A 17,693-nucleotide genomic window follows, 5' to 3' on the forward strand; every position below is an offset into this window, starting at 1 on the left:
AACCCTGCTCGGCATGTGTGTATGTATGTAGGTAGAACCCTGCTCGACGTGTGTGTGTATGTAGGTAGAACCCTGCTCGACTTGTGTGTGTATGTAGGTAGAAACCTGCTCGATATGTGTGTGTATGTATTATCGTGTCTTTGGCTATGCCGGATTAAGTGATATGACATGCTATTCTATAAAATAATTTCTCCATAATTAATATTACCTGATTGAGCTAATCATGTAAATGTAATTAACTAGAGAGTCGGGGCACCCCAAAATAATATTTATAGAGATATGTTATCTTCCGGATAAACTCTTAAAGACCTAATAATATTTTACATCAATAGCAGTCAATATTAATCGTCCTCTTAATTCAGTCTCATCTGAATGTTGTAAAGTCTTGGTTGTCTGCACAAACCCTGCCTAACAAGTTGAATCAGCAATACAGAATTGGGTTTAATTATGTATTTACTAAATACCCAACTAATCACACAGAATTACACATACATAATTAAATCATAACTTGATTACAAAAGCTTGTTACTCAAAGGAAAAGGGGCTGGGTTAGTGTGAAAGAGCGAGAAGACTGAGGGACACAGGGAGAAGCTGTGCTATCGCAAATACAGTATCTGATGCATTCCAAATTACCACCCATTTGGAAAAGGAAAATACAATAAATATTTACTCTGAGCTGCGCTTCAGACGGTTGGTGGTTGATGAAAGACCGTGTTGCCAAACCGAGTCCTTTGAAGAATGTCTCTGGTGGTCAATTGGATACGTTGTAGTAACGTCGTTGTATGGTAGATGGGATACTCTGTCTGTTCCTTCCTAACCCCCGTTTGCAGCTGATGTTGCTAACTCAACGGCTAGGAGGTATCACTTCTGTAGTGAATAAGAGTTCAAAGTTCATACCATTCGCAACCAAAGCTCACGCTGATGTTGGCTTCGTTCTGTAGTTATTATCTGAACCGTTCTGAAATCGGACCGTCGTCCTCGGAACAGGAGGTTATATTGTCGTCAAGGCTTTATATAGGAAGGGAGAGGAGGGCGTGTTTGAAAAGTTTTATAGCCCATGTCTCTTCACAGGGGCGTGCCACTGATTGAGCATAGGCCTAATTTATGAAAACCCAAATCTCACATTTTAGAAGCTAAAATCACATTTCATCCCATCACAAATAATTTCATATTCAAACATTTAAATTGAACAACAATTCCATGTGAGTCTGATAACTCTGATGTGTAGACTTTCCACTGTAGAGTTTGTCATCTTATCATTGATGAGAATGTCTCAGATGACAACCGAACTGACATCATATTCATTAAGTACCACCGCATATGTTCAATTGGTCAGATTACCAGAATATAGTTAATTTCCTCCCACCTTCTGATGTTCCCAGAATCTCTGTTAACCAAGGGGTTTTCAAATGTCACATCAGTAGGGTAGAGAGAGGAAGAAGGGGGGGAGGAGGTATTTATAACTGTCATAAACCTACCCCCAGCCAACGTCATGACAGTATGTATGTAGGTAGAACCCTGCTCGACATGTATGCATGTATGTATGTATGTATGCCTAACATTAAGAAGGGTGCTGTGTAGCTTTGAATGGTGGGTAGATCCTCAATCTGTTGTACCCCCAGGCCCCCCATGTCCTCTGTGGGCCCCTGGCCCTGTGATTACCTGTCCCCAGTCTGTTGTACCCCCAGGCCCCCCATGTCCTCTGTGGGCCCCTGGCCCTGTGATTACCTGTCCCCAGTCTGTTGTACCCCCAGGCCTCCCATGTCCTCTGTGGGCCCCTGGCCCTGTGATTACCTGTCCCCAGTCTGTTGTACCCCCAGGCCCCATGTCCTCTGTGGGCCCCTGGCCCTGTGATTACTTGTCCCCAGTCTGTTGTACCCCCAGGCCCCATTTTCTCTGTGGGCCCCTGGTGAGGCGTTGCTGAAATTGGGGAGGATTGCCTGGTTTGTATTGAGCTGTTATTCAGTCTTAGTTTCGTATTTGTACAGTGACCCGCGAGCAGAGACCGGAGCAGAGACCGGAGCAGAGGTGGTCTGATTGTTGGAGCTTCCTTCTCTTGGTCTCGTAGGGAAGCTGAATGATTTAACAACATGCTGTTGCTGAAATGCCAGAACGATGATGACAATTTTATGAAGTCTGTCGACGGCCGGCCCATAAAACGTGGGGGGGAACAGACATACATGGTTCATAGTTAACGAGGGAGTACAGATGGACAGACAGACATGGTTCATAGTTAACGAGGGAGTACAGATGGACAGACAGACAGACATGATTCATAGTTAACGAGGGAGTACAGATGGACAGACATGGTTCATAGTTAACGAGGGAGTACAGATGGACAGACAGACATGATTCATAGTTAACGAGGGAGTACAGATGGACAGACAGACATGATTCATAGTTAACGAGGGAGTACAGATGGACAGACAGACATGATTCATAGTTAACGAGGGAGTACAGATGGACAGACATGGTTCATAGTTAACGAGGGAGTACAGATGGACAGACAGACATGGTTCATAGTTAACGAGAGAGTACAGATGGACAGACAGACATGATTCATAGTTAACGAGGGAGTACAGATGGACAGACAGACATGATTCATAGTTAACGAGAGAGTACAGATGGACAGACAGACATGGTTCATAGTTAACGAGGTAGTACAGATGGACGGACAGACAGACATGATTCATAGTTAACGAGGGAGTACAGATGGACAGACAGACATGATTCATAGTTAACGAGGGAGTACAGATGGACAGACAGACATGATTCATAGTTAACGAGGGAGTACAGATGGACAGACAGACATGATTCATAGTTAACGAGGGAGTACAGATGGACAGACATGGTTCATAGTTAACGAGGGAGTACAGATGGACAGACATGGTTCATAGTTAACGAGGGAGTACAGATGGACAGACAGACAGACATGGTTCATAGTTAACGAGAGAGTACAGATGGACAGACAGACAGACAGACATGGTTCATAGTTAACGAGGGAGTACAGATGGACAGACAGACATGGTTCATAGTTAACGAGAGAGTACAGATGGACAGACAGACAGACAGACATGGTTCATAGTTAACAAGGGAGTACAGATGGACAGACAGACAGACATGGTTCATAGTTAACGAGAGAGTACAGATGGACAGACAGACAGACAGACATGGTTCATAGTTAACAAGGGAGTACAGATGGACAGACAGACAGACATGATTCATAGTTAACGAGGGAGTACAGATGGACAGACATGGTTCATAGTTAACGAGGGAATACAGATGGACAGACAGACAGACATGGTTCATAGTTAACGAGGGAGTACAGATGGACAGACAGACAGACATGGTTCATAGTTAACGAGGGGTAGATGGACAGATGGACAGACATGGTTCATAGTTAACATGGTTCATAGAGGAGTACAGATGAATGGACAGACATGATTCATAGTTAACGAGGGAGTACAGATGAATGGACAGACATGGTTCATAGTTAACGAGGTAGTACAGATGGACAGACAGACATGGTTCATAGTTAACGAGGTAGTACAGATGAATGGACAGACATGGTTCATAGTTAACGAGGGAGTACAGAGATGGACAGACAGACCAGATGGACAGACAGACCTCTTTCTCATCCTGTCTTCTAGCCCTACAGATGCTCCAAGCCAGTCCTCAATATTTCAAAAAGTAGTTTTTCTCATGTGGTCTTCCTTCGATTTATGACAGTATTCTGGAATAAATGTCTTCCTGGTTAAAATGTAAAGGATCTCCAGAAAGCCCATTAAACAATGTGTTAACCCCCCAGCCAGGGCCTAATGCATTAACCACTCCCCCCCCCCCCAGCCAGGGCATAATGCATCAAGCCCCTTCCCCCAGCCAGGGCCTAATGCATTAACCCCCCAGCCAGGGCCTAATGTGTTAACCCCCGGCCAGGGCCGAATGCGTTAACCCCCCAGCCAGGGCCTAATGCGTTAACCCCCCCCCAGCCAGGGCCTAATGCATTAACCACCCCCAGCCAGGGCCTAATGCATTAACCCCCCAGCCAGGGCCTAATGCATTAACCACCCCCAGTCAGGGCCTAATGCATTAACCACCCCCAGCCAGGGCCTAATGCATTAACCCCCCAGCCAGGGCCTAATGCGTTAACCCCCAGCCAGGGCCTAATGCGTTAACCCCCCAGCCAGGGCCTAATGCGTTAACCCCCAGCCAGGGCCTAATGTGTTAACCCCCAGCCAGGGCCTAATGCGTTAACCCCCAGCCAGGGCCTAATGCGTTAACCCCCCAGCCAGGGCCTAATGTGTTAACCCCCCAGCCAGGGCCTAATGTGTTAACCCCCCAGCCAGGGCCTAATGCGTTAACCCCCCCAGCCAGGGCCTAATGCATTAACCCCCCCAGCCAGGGCCTAATGCGTTAACCCCCCCAGCCAGGTCAACACATGTCTCATGTAAAAGAGGAGCTTTAAACACCTCTGACATGTATTACTTTAAGTTGTGCATCTGTCGGCCTGCTACATGTCAGATCTCTGTCGGCCTGCTACATGTCAGATCTCTGTCGGCCTGCTACATGTCAGATCTCTGTCGGCCTGCTACATGTCAGATCTCTGTCGGCCTGCTACATGTCAGATCTCTGTCGGCCTGCTACATGTCAGATCTCTGTCGGCCTGCTACATGTCAGATCTCTGTCGGCCTGCTACATGTCAGATCTCTGTCGGCCTGCTACATGTCAGATCTCTGTCGGCCTGCTACATGTCAGATCTCTGTCGGCCTGCTACATGTCAGATCTCTGTCGGCCTGCTACATGTCAGATCTCTGTCGGCCTGCTACATGTCAGATCTCTGTCGGCCTGCTACATGTCAGATCTCTGTCGGCCTGCTACATGTCAGATCTCTGTCGGCCTGCTACACGTCAGATCTCTGTCGGCCTGCTACACGTCAGATCTCTGTCGGCCTGCTACACGTCAGATCTCTGTCGGCCTGCTACACGTCAGATCTCTGTCGGCCTGCTACACGTCAGATCTCTGTCGGCCTGCTACACGTCAGATCTCTGTCGGCCTGCTACACGTCAGATCTCTGTCGGCCTGCTACACGTCAGATCTCTGTCGGCCTGCTACACGTCAGATCTCTGTCGGCCTGCTACACGTCAGATCTCTGTCGGCCTGCTACACGTCAGATCTCTGTCGGCCTGCTACACGTCAGATCTCTGTCGGCCTGCTACACGTCAGATCTCTGTCGGCCTGCTACACGTCAGATCTCTGTCGGCCTGCTACACGTCAGATCTCTGTCGGCCTGCTACACGTCAGATCTCTGTCGGCCTGCTACACGTCAGATCTCTGTCGGCCTGCTACACGTCAGATCTCTGTCGGCCTGCTACACGTCAGATCTCTGTCGGCCTGCTACACGTCAGATCTCTGTCGGCCTGGTACACGTCAGATCTCTGTTGGCCTGGTACACGTCAGATCTCTGTCGGCCTGCTACCGGCCTGGTACACGTCAGATCTCTGTCGGCCTGCTACAGGCCTGGTACACGTCAGATCTCTGTCGGCCTGCTACCGGCCTGGTACACGTCAGATCTGTCGGCCTGGTACCAGTCAGATCTCTGTCGGCCTGGTACCAGTCAGATCTCTGTCGGCCTGGTACAGATCTCTGTCGTAAGTTTACATACACCTTAGCCAAATACATTTAAATGTAGTTTTTCACAATTCCTGACATTTATTCCTTGTAAAAATTAACTCTCTTAGGTCAGTTAGGATCAGCACTTTATTTTAAGAAAATGAAATGTCAGAATAATACAGAATTCTTTATTTCAGCTTTTATTTCAGAATTTTAGGGTCAGAATTGTACATACACTCAATTAGTATTTGGTAGCATTGCCTTTAAATTGTTTAACTTGGGTCAAACGTTTCGGGTAGCCTTCCACAAGCTTCCCACAATAAGTTGGGTGAATTTTGGCCCATTCCTCCTGACAGAGCTGGTGTAACTGAGTCAGGTTTGTAGGCCTCCATTAATCTCTAGGAGACAGAACGCGTCTCTTTCCTGAGCGGTATGACGGCTGTGTGGTCCCATGGTGTTTATACTTGCGTACTATTGTTTGTACAGATGAACGTGGTACATTCAGTCATTTGGAAATTGCTCCCAAGGATGAACCAGACTTGTGGAGGTCTACATATTATTTTTCTGAGGTTGATAGGCTGATTTCTTTAGATTTTCCCATGATGTCAAGCAAAGAGGCATTAAGTTTGAAGGTAGGCCTGGAAATACATCTTCAGGTACACTTCCAATTGACTCAAATTATGTCAATTAGCCTATCAGAAGCTTCTAAAGCCATGACTGCTAATAGCAGTAAGGAATGTCTGTTGAATCTGTTATCCAATGTGCTTTTTTTATATACTTCAAGGGGTCATAATATTCATAATCAAAAAGCTAAATGACCCTTGGTATGACCTTTTAAAACAATTCCATATAGGTTAGTAGAACCTCCCCTCCCCCGGTTTAGGCAGGGCTTAGACTCTTAAGGTTTAAACACATTTTGGCAAAGGGATCTGTGGAATACGTTTTTAGAGGGTGTAATATAATACAATGTATTATTAATCTGTAAATATATGTTTTTAACCCTGGGCAACATGAGTCTGCGATGCTCACAGCGATATTGGTATCTAAAGTACTCCACCAATTCAATTTATTTCCAACTCAATGCATCTTGTATTTCTCCAATTTTTTCTGATTTTTATTTTTTATTTTTTTGCTATAAATGTATTTTAAGCTTTAAAACTGCAAAGTTTTCTCTCTGCCTCGTGGAAAAAGCTGTAGAATTGCAGTATTTTCGCTTTAAGGCTGCAACAACAAAAACATATCTCTGTGATGACACATTTGTCGAATTGCAGGAAATTACAGTAGCTTGAAAACGGCAACATTTTCTTTCCAATGCCAAGAGGCGAGCCTTTAAAATGGTCTTTCCTAGGGACAGAGATTTGGTTTGTCCGGCCATGCTCTGCCGACATCATAAGTAAAACTCCTTGTTTGCTATTTTCATCTCACTTGAGCTTTTCTGACTATGAGGGGGTCCCTGATGAATTTCTTAACATTAAAGGGGTCCCTGGACCCACAACAATTTGAGAACCCCTGGCCTAAACAACAACAGTAATTGTGTAGAGGCATGGATGCAGGGCTGAGTTCAAAACAACAAGTGTGCTTGCTCTTGTTCCTCAACGACACAGCTAGGAGAACAAAACAATTCATTTATTTTTTATTTGACCTTTATTTAACTAGGCAAGTCAGTTAAGAACAAATTCTTATTTTCAATGATGGCCTGGGAACAGTGGGTTAACTGCCTGTTCAGGGGCAGAACGACAGATTTGTACCTTGTCAGCTCGGGGTTTGAACTTGCAACCTTCCGGTTACTAGTCCAATGCTCTAACCACTAGGCTACCCTGCCGCCTATAAACTTATAGTTGAAGACTCTGGTTTGACCGCTGTGTTCACTTGGAAACACCAGTTAGACCTCTCACTCAAACCCTTGTCGTTGTCTTATGTTGCACCTATCCCAATTTCTAATATTATTATCATGTTACTGATTGTAATTCAGAGTATTTTCAGTGTTCGTTATCAACAAATGCGGCCGAAAAATACAGCTAAAATTTAACATGAAATCAACGGTGTAATGTTTAGATTCAGTTTCGTATCAGGTGAATTGTCCTCACCTATGTTGCCTAATCATTACCCCATCATCTCCAAACTCATCCGTTTGAATTGCTACCGTGGTTACACATGTTTTCCATATTGGCCAATCCCCAGGAGTTCAGCTTTTGCTGCACTTTTTCCACCCTATTAGTTTGTGTGTGTTTCCTGTATCTTGTGTTAACAATGGGTAAGATGCTCAGTGTTAAAGAGGAGTGCATTTCCATGGTTGCATCCCAAATTGAATCCTATTCCCTACGTACTGCACTAAATAGGGAATAGGGATGCCATTTTTGGGATGCATGCATAGCTGTGTCTGTCTGGCCTGGCCTTTAGTGTGATAAACAGTGGATGGGCCCTAAATTAAATGAATGGTCTGGGTAGAGGTATTGTACAGCTTAGCGAATCATTGAACAAGCCTCTTCTACAGACTGGGACAATATAGGCCCTGATCACTCTAAAGGGTTTCTATGCAGACTGTCCGTGCCGCGTGATGAATTGGAATTCAGCCTCCTGTTGTTCAGATTACCGTTGGCTGTCGACCACATCTAGCTAGTCGCAGAGGCTTTATGGATAAGCGTCATCTGTGATCAAACTTAAAGGGGATGAAATGCATCAATTAAATAAAGATCCAAAGTCTAAACATAAATATAAATACTTCACTATTGACGATACAGTTTGTTTTCTGTGATGAGATGTTGTTGACAGTTTTTACTGTCCTGATATTTTATGGGGACACACCATGGACGTAGGAGTCACATTACTGGACCTAACTTGGGGTAGAGGGGACTGAACGAAGGACCCGGCTGGGGTGGACTGAACGAAGGACCCGGCTGGGGTGGACTGAACGAAGGACCCGGCTGGGGTGGGCTGAACGAAGGACCCGGCTGGGGTGGGCTGAACGAAGGACCCGGCTGGGGTGGGCTGAAGGAAGGACCCGGCTGGGGTGGGCTGAAGGAAGGACCCGGCTGGGGTGGGCTGAAGGAAGGACCCGGCTGGGGTGGGCTGAAGGAAGGACCCGGCTGGGGTGGGCTGAAGGAAGGACCCGGCTGGGGTGGGCTGAAGGAAGGACCCGGCTGGGGTGGGCTGAAGGAAGGACCCGGCTGGGGTGGGCTGAAGGAAGGACCCGGCTGGGGTGGGCTGAAGGAAGGACCCGGCTGGGGTGGGCTGAAGGAAGGACCCGGCTGGGGTGGGCTGAAGGAAGGACCCGGCTGGGGTGGGCTGAAGGAAGGACCCGGCTGGGGTGGGCTGAAGGAAGGACCCGGCTGGGGTGGGCTGAAGGAAGGACCCGGCTGGGGTGGGCTTGAAGGAAGGACCCGGCTGGGGTGGGCTGAAGGAAGGACCCGGCTGGGGTGGGCTGAAGGAAGGACCCGGCTGGGGTGGGCTGAAGGAAGGACCCGGCTGGGGTGGGCTGAAGGAAGGACCCGGCTGGGGTGGGCTGAAGGAAGGACCCGGCTGGGGTGGGCTGAAGGAAGGACCCGGCTGGGGTGGGCTGAAGGAAGGACCCGGCTGGGGTGGGCTGAAGGAAGGACCCGGCTGGGGTGGGCTGAAGGAAGGACCCGGCTGGGGTGGGCTGAAGGAAGGACCCGGCTGGGGTGGGCTGAAGGAAGGACCCGGCTGGGGTGGGCTGAAGGAAGGACCCGGCTGGGGTGGGCTGAAGGAAGGACCCGGCTGGGGTGGGCTGAAGGAAGGACCCGGCTGGGGTGGGCTGAAGGAAGGACCCGGCTGGGGTGGAGGGGTCACTCAACGAAGGACCCGGCTGGGGTGGAGGGGTCACTCAACGAAGGACCCGACTGGGGTGGAGGGGTCACTCAACGAAGGACCCGACTGGAGTGGAGGGGTCACTCAACAAAGGACCCGACTGGGGTGGAGGGGGACTGAAAGAAGGACCCGGCTGGGGGGAGGGGTCACTCAACGAAGGACCCGGCTGGGGTGGAGGGGTCACTCAACGAAGGACCCGACTGGGGTGGAGGGGTCACTCAACGAAGGACCCGGCTGGGGTGGAGGGGTCACTCAACGAAGGACCCGACTGGAGTGGAGGGGTCACTCAACAAAGGACCCGACTGGGGTGGAGGGGGACTGAAAGAAGGACCCGGCTGGGGGGGAGGGGTTACTCAACGAAGGATCTCCTCACTCTTTTTCGCCAGACTTAGTAAAAGCCACAGACTTCTCTCTCTGGCTAAACTTCTCTCTCTGTCAACTTTACTCAGTCTTTACTCTCCTGAGAGAGTAACTAGTTTTGTCAGATTAAATGTTAGAACGTTTCCCTCCAGACCAGGATTTGTAACATCCTAGGATCACAGTCGGCCCTGTTAGTGTCAGATCCCAGTACAGCACATGTCTGCTTTTAGCTAACGAGAGAGAAACTGTTCTACTCTTCATTGTCTTCATTAGTCCCAATGCAACAGGTGTAGTCAGCAGAATGGAACACTTACCCCGAGGCTTTTCTTAAAAGTGGGTAGTGTGGGCTGTGAGGCGCTGTAAAGATCACACGTGGAGGTCTGCGAAACCTGTTAACAGCCTCTGATTTTATATGTGTTACGGTGTATTTTTGGCCCTGGTGATTTAGTCAGGATGGGAAGGAAACCCGAGTGGGAGGAGAACTGCAGGTGTTCGAGGTAATAATGATGGGGCCACCTTCCCTTTTACATTGTGGACTGGGGGGGGGGGCTTGGGCCTTTCAACTACTAGATAGAACAGAACACATCTGAACCTGTAGTTAGCCTGAATAAAAAAAGGAATTTGAGTGTTTGTATAGTAATGATTTGTTGTTCATCACCTCTCTCTGACCACGTACACACACATGCTTACCCCCCCCCCTCATGCTACTAAGCTTGTCTTTTCTACACAGTACATGGACACAATTCAACCTTCTCTGTCTGCTAAATATTTGATGGTATCTTATGTATTCTATTCTCCAGGCCTCCTAGACCCGGGACCCCTGAGACCCCCAAAAAGACTGCAGCACCCCCCCAGGTGTCTAGTCCGGCCGTGCAGGGACAGATCAAACAAGGTAACTACAAAAGGCTGTTTTCCCTCGGGGCGGTGCTAGGAGATCCACTGATGTACAGGGCAGGCATCAAGCGCTGTGAATCTCAGATCTAGGAGAGAATCCGCTCCTGGCCTTTCAAACTTAGGCTGAGTCCCTAATGCATCCTATTCCCTATTCTCAAACAATTTTTCACTATTTCGAGGGAATAGAATGTCATTTGAGACACTACCCTAGAATACTTCATATCGTCTCCACAGGAGTACAGTAAGGTGTCACCGACAGTCTCTACAATACTAAATCGAGCTGTGTTTGTCCAATGCCCCGAATACAACAAGTGAAGACCTTACCGTGAAATGCTTAGTTACAAGCCCTTAACCAACAATGCACTTCAAGAAATAAAGTTGAGATAATATTGACCAAATAAACATAATTAAATTATAATAAAAAGTAAAACAATAAAATAACAATAACAAGGCTATATACAGGGGGGTACCAGTACCGAGTGACTGTGCGGGGGGTACAGGTTAGTTGAGGTAATTTGTACATGTAGGTAGGGGGTGAGGTGACTATGCATAGATAATAAACAGCGAGTAGCAGCACTGTACAAAACAAGTGGAGGGGGGGTGTGTGATGTAATATATACCTTTACAGCACAGCTCACCTGTTATACTACAGGATTGGGGTCAATTCGTGAAGTAAGCTGACATTTATATTCAATCATTGAAAAAAAATACCATCTACTTTCAACGATTTCTCTAAAAATAAAGGATAAGCAAATGAAGACGTGCATTTTTTTAAATTCAAAACACTTCCTGAATTTACTGACTTAAATTCAAATTGACCCCAGCCCCTGGCGTTTGACCCCAGCCCCTGGCGTTTGACCCCAGCCCCTGGCGTTTGACCCCAGCCCCTGGCGTGTGACCCCAGCCCCTGGCGTGTGACCCCAGCCCCTGGCGTGTGACCCCAGCCCCTGGCGTGTGACCCCAGCCCCTGGCGTGTGACCCCAGCCCCTGGCGTGTGACCCCAGCCCCTGGCGTGTGACCCCAGCCCCTGGCGTTTGACCCCAGCCCCTGGCGTTTGACCCCAGCCCCTGGCGTTTGACCCCAGCCCCTGGCGTTTGACCCCAGCCCCTGGCGTTTGACCCCAGCCCCTGGCGTTTGACCCCAGCCCCTGGCGTTTGACCCCAGCCCCTGGTCGACAAAACAACAGTTATGTCTGTCTCACTGCTGTCTGTCTGGCCTTGTCCCTGACTCATACCAGTCAAGGGTTGTTCAGTATCTATATAGCTCAGCAAGTGGGGAGAACTAAGTCGGGGTCTCAATTTACTGTTAAAATAGTAGAATACCCCAGGTGTCATTTAGAATGATGACAGTACTATACACCAGGTGTCATTTAGAATGATGACAGTACAATACACCAGGTGTCATTTAGAATGATGACAGTTAGAACAGTACAATACACCAGGTGTCATTTAGAATGATGACAGTACAATACACCAGGTGTCATTTAGAATGATGACAGTACAATACACAAGGTGTCATTTAGAACGATGACAGTACGATACACCAGGTACTATTTGGTAATGTGGTTGTGCATCAGCAGTTCCTCTCTTGTTATTTCATGTCAGCTAACATGTTTTAGATTGGTAAGTTAGCCAGCTGTCTAAACTTGTAGTAATCATGGTCAAATTACTGACCGGGGGGCCCACATTGATTTTGTTAGTCACTTTCAATGAGATATCATATTCAAAACTGCAAATATGTCTCTCCGCCCCACGGCAAAAATGTGTAAAATTTCAGGACTCTTAAAACTCCACTTGGGTTCTCCAAAAGAATAAGGCTGACTCTGACTGCATGTGTGGGGTATGTATGTGGACAGCAGACCCACAAGTCACTGCAACCTTTCATGACGGGTTCAGAGATTTCCCTGAGCTAGGTGATCCGCTAGGTGGTGATCCGCTAGGTGGCGATCCGCTAGGTGGCGATCCGCTAGGTGGCGATCCGCTAGGTGGCGATCCGCTAGGTGGCGATCCGCTAGGTGGCGATCCGCTAGGTGGCAATCCGCTAGGTGGCGATCCGCTAGGTGGCGATCCGCTAGGTGGCGATCCGCTAGGTGGCGATCCGCTAGGTGGCGATCCGCTAGGTGGCGATCCGCTAGGTGGCGATCCGCTAGGTGGCGATCCGCTAGGTGGCGATCCGCTAGGTGGCGATCCGCTAGGTGGCGATCCGCTAGGTGGCGATCCGCTAGGTGGCGATCCGCTAGGTGGCGATCCGCTAGGTGGCGATCCGCTAGGTGGCGATCCGCTAGGTGGCGATCCGCTAGGTGGCGATCCAGGTCAGGTTGGGTGGTGTGTTCATATATGGAATAATATTGTACCCCATGACTATGGATCAGACGATGTCTTAATGGCATATATTAAACACATTTAATACGCTCAATTAATAAAATAAAAAAGGAAGATAAACCGGAAATAAAGTAATTTGTTCTTGCATGCACGTATTTTAATATTATCTATATATTTAGCGATCTAACTATTTATATTTTTCTGTTCTTAAATTATATATATTTTTTTTACATGAATTATGTAAAGATGCAATATGCAGAAATCGCTCCGCCACTTCCTGGTTTGCTAAAAGTCTAATAGTTTACCTAATTTCAGTTTGTGACAAAACATGCAACAAGTGTAGTGTCGAATCATTGTACCATCTAAACCACTGTGAAATATATTTTCCATCACCAAAAATGTTGTGTTCTCAGCTGTTTTGAAGCTGGTGTATAATACCGAAAGTAAAAGACTCAAAAACTATACTTAAGAACGGGAAGCATAGAAATAGAACAGATATACCGCTTCTTAGACTTGCTTTCAATAAGAATGACAGATCTATAACACACAATTCTATGTGAATGCGGTCACATACTGCAGCTTTACTTGTAGGAACTGAGTAGTGTATGTGGTATGGACCAATCATGGCCCTGCTCCACTCGTCTTTTGTTGTTGTATCATAATTCAATGTAGAAATTAAAGTATAGTGCTTATGTATGTACATCGTTATTAACTAACGACGAACCCGCTAACCTTGAACACACACACACACACCCCTAAGTATGTACTGGTCTCCATGCAGATGGCACAAAGGCCAGTTGAACAAACAACAACGCCTCCTTACACACACACACACACACACACACACACGTGCCCCCACCCCCCCCCCCATTTGCTCTCGGAGCCATGGGGCCGTTGTTACACCATATTGTAATTGAGAGGCAGTGTCCTGTAGTGACCTGCTGAATGGCTGTGTCATCCTCCCGTTGATACTCTGGCCGTAAGGACCCTCTGCTCATTATGCTAATTGTTTCTGCTCTTTCCCCTCTAAACCAGTCTGGGCATCACTTCACAATAATGTAAAATGGTGACATGTGTTTATCCAAAGAGCACTTGTGTATTTTACTGTCTTCACCTTATGCTATTTTTAGTACAGCGTTGGTATTGATTACTGCCGTCGGTATTGAGTACCGCCGTCGGTATTGAGTACCGCCGTCGGTATTGAGTACCGCCGTCGGTATTGATTTAGAGCTATCAAGAAAGGCATTTCACTGTACTTTTGCACGTGACATTTAACAACTTCAAACTTAATATCATTTAACAAAAACAAACAGAATAAAAATATAGACAATGCCAAAATGTAATCAGTTGGTAGAGCATGGCGCTTGTAACGCCAGGGTAGTGGGTTCGATCCCCGGGACCACCCATACGTAGAATGTATGCACACATGACTGTAAGTCGCTTTGGATAAAAGCGTCTGCTAAATGGCATATATTATTATTATTATTATATTATTATATATTTTTTTTGCACAAGGGGCCGTTCGTTTCTTTCTTCGTGTCCGATACAGTGCCTGTCATCATTTTTTTAATGATCTACTCAAAATACTCAAATGTAAAAATAATTCAAAAATAGTAATGAAAAATAAATCACTTATTTAGAAAAGAGAGGGGATGGGGATCCGGTCACTTGATAATAAGATGAATGACCCCCCCCCCCTCCCCCCATGAATGACCCCCCCCCTCCCCCCATGAATGACCCCCCAATGAATGACCCCCCCAATGAATCCCCCCCCATGAATGACCCCCCCCCCCTCCCCCATGAATACCCCCCCCCCATGAATGACCCCCCCCCTCTTCATCAACTCCAACTGGTGTTCTAATTCCCCACTGTTCACCCGCCTTGGAATACCAGATGGTCAAATGCCCTTCAACCTCTTCAGCTGTTATCGTGACTGCTGTGTGTATTACATGCCACCTCAGGATGAGAAAGGACAAGCTGGCGCTGTGTGTATTACATGCCACCTCAGGATGAGAAAGACAACAAGCTGGCGCTGTGTGTATTACATGCCACCTCAGGATGAGAAAGATAAGCTGGCGCTGTGTGTATTACATGCCACCTCAGGATGAGAAAGATAAGCTGGCGCTGTGTGTATTACATGCCACCTCAGGATGAGAAAGATAAGCTGGCGCTGTGTGTATTACATGCCACCTCAGGATGAGAAAAGAGGCTTCTAAGGCTTCATGCCGCAATGACTAGCACCCTGTAGCACACACTAGCACCCTGTAGCACCCTGTAGCACACACTAGCACCCTGTAGCACACACTAGCACCCTGTAGCACACACTAGCACCCTGTAGCACACACTAGCACCCTGTAGCACACACTAGCACCCTGTAGCACACACTAGCACCCTGTAGCACACACTAGCACCCTGTAGCACACACTAGCACCCTGTGGGTGCAATGACCCCTAAGTCCTGAAAAGGTTCTACCGCTGTACCATCGAGAGCATCTTGACTGCCCAGTACATCACTGGGGCCCAGCTCCCTGCCATCCAGAACCTCTATATCAGAGGGTGGTGAGGACAGCCCAGTACATCACTGGGGCCCAGCTCCCTGCCATCCAGGACCTCTATATCAGAGGGTAGTGAGGACAGCCCAGTACATCACTGGGGCCCAGCTCCCTGCCATCCAGGACCTCTATATCAGAGGGTGGTGAGGACAGCCCAGTACATCACTGGGGCCCAGCTCCCTGCCATCCAGGACCTCTATATCAGAGGGTAGTGAGGACAGCCCAGTACATCACTGGGGCCCAGCTCCCTGCCATCCAGGACCTCTATATCAGAGGGTGGTGAGGACAGCCCAGTACATCACTGGGGCCCAGCTCCCTGCCATCCAGGACCTTATATCAGAGGGTAGTGAGGACAGCCCAGTACATCACTGGGGCCCAGCTCCCTGCCATCCAGGACCTCTATATCAGAGGGTGGTGAGGACAGCCCAGTACATCACTGGGGCCCAGCTCCCTGCCATCCAGAACCTCTATATCAGAGGGTAGTGAGGACCGCCCAGTACATCACTGGAGCCCAGCTCCCTGCCATCCAGGACCTCTATCAGAGGGTGGTGAGGACAGCCCAGTACATCACTGGGGCCCAGCTCCCTGCCATCCAGAACCTCTATATCAGAGGGTAGTGAGGACCGCCCAGTACATCACTGGAGCCCAGCTCCCTGCCATCCAGGACCTCTATATCAGAGGGTGGTGAGGACAGTCCAGTACATCACTGGGGCCCAGCTCCCTGCCATCCAGAACCTCTATATCAGAGGGTGGTGAGGACAGCCCAGTACATCACTGGAGCCCAGCTCCCTGCCATCCAGGACCTCTATATCAGAGGGTGGTGAGGACAGCCCAGTACATCACTGGAGCCCAGCTCCCTGCCATCCAGGACCTCTATATCAGGCGGCGTGAAAAGAAAGGCCTGGGAAATTGTCACCCAAGCCATAGACTACTTTCTCTGCTGCAGGCGGCAAGAGGTACCGGTGCATCAAGTCTGACACCAACCTCCTTCACGCCAGTATCCCTGTCCCCTTCCCCCTATACATACCTACCTCCATCACTCCAGTATCCCTGTCCCCTTCCCCCTATACATATCTACCTCCATCACTCCAGTATCCCTGTCCCCTATACATATCTACCTCCATCACTACAGTATCCCTGTCCCCTTCCCCCTATACATATCTACCTCCATCGCTACAGTATCCCTGTCTCCTTACCACTATACATATCTACCTCCATCACTCCAGTATCCCTGTCCCCTATACATATCTACCTCCATCACTCCAGTATCCCTGTCCCCTATACATACCTACCTCCATCACTCCAGTATCCCTGTCCCCTTCCCCCTATACATATCTACCTCCATCACTACAGTATCCCTGTCTCCTTACCCCTATACATATCTACCTCCATCACTCCAGTATCCCTGTCTCCTTCCCCCTATACATATCTACCTCCATCACTCCAGTATCCCTGTCTCCTTCCCCCTATACATATCTACCTCCAACACTCCAGTATCCCTGTCCCCTATACATATCTACCTCCATCACTCCAGTATCCCTGTCCCCTATACATATCTACCTCCATCACTCCAGTATCCCTGTCCCCTATACATATCTACCTCCATCACTCCAGTATCCCTGTCCCCTTCCCCCTATACATATCTACCTCCATCACTACAGTATCCCTGTCCCCTTCCCCCTATACATATCTACCTCCATCACTCCAGTATCCCTGTCCCCTATACATATCTACCTCCATCACTCCAGTATCCCTGTCCCCTTCCCCCTATACATATCTACCTCCATCACTCCAGTATCCCTTTCTCCTATACATATCTACCTCCAACACTCCAGTATCCCTGTCCCCTTCCCCCTATACATATCTACCTCCATCACTACAGTATCCCTGTCCCCTTCCCCCTATACATATCTACCTCCATCACTCCAGTATCCCTGTCCCCTATACATATCTACCTACATCACTCCAGTATCCCTGTCCCCTATACATATCTACCTCCATCACTCCAGTATCCCTGTCCCCTTCCCCCTATACATATCTACCTCCATCACTCCAGTATCCCTGTCTCCTATACATATCTACCTATAATGTAGATTTAGCCTTGTTATAGGTTATTGTCCTGCTGAATGGCA

General features: G+C 48.3%; 1 protein-coding gene across 3 annotated transcripts in view; it reads left to right on the plus strand.

Moving 5' to 3' along the window:
- LOC123989545 (WD repeat-containing protein 7) overlaps nucleotides 1–17,693 on the plus strand; it is a 366,883-nt gene that overhangs the window by 87,989 nt on the left and 261,201 nt on the right. For all 3 annotated transcript variants that reach the window (XM_046290631.1, XM_046290633.1, XM_046290632.1), the window contains exon 18: nucleotides 10,596–10,687. In XM_046290631.1, the coding sequence (XP_046146587.1) occupies nucleotides 10,596–10,687 (92 nt within the window). The remainder of the gene's footprint in view (nucleotides 1–10,595; nucleotides 10,688–17,693) is intronic.

The sequence above is a fragment of the Oncorhynchus gorbuscha genome, linkage group LG11, assembly GCF_021184085.1.
Source record: "Oncorhynchus gorbuscha isolate QuinsamMale2020 ecotype Even-year linkage group LG11, OgorEven_v1.0, whole genome shotgun sequence".
NCBI classification, from domain to species: domain Eukaryota; kingdom Metazoa; phylum Chordata; class Actinopteri; order Salmoniformes; family Salmonidae; genus Oncorhynchus; species Oncorhynchus gorbuscha.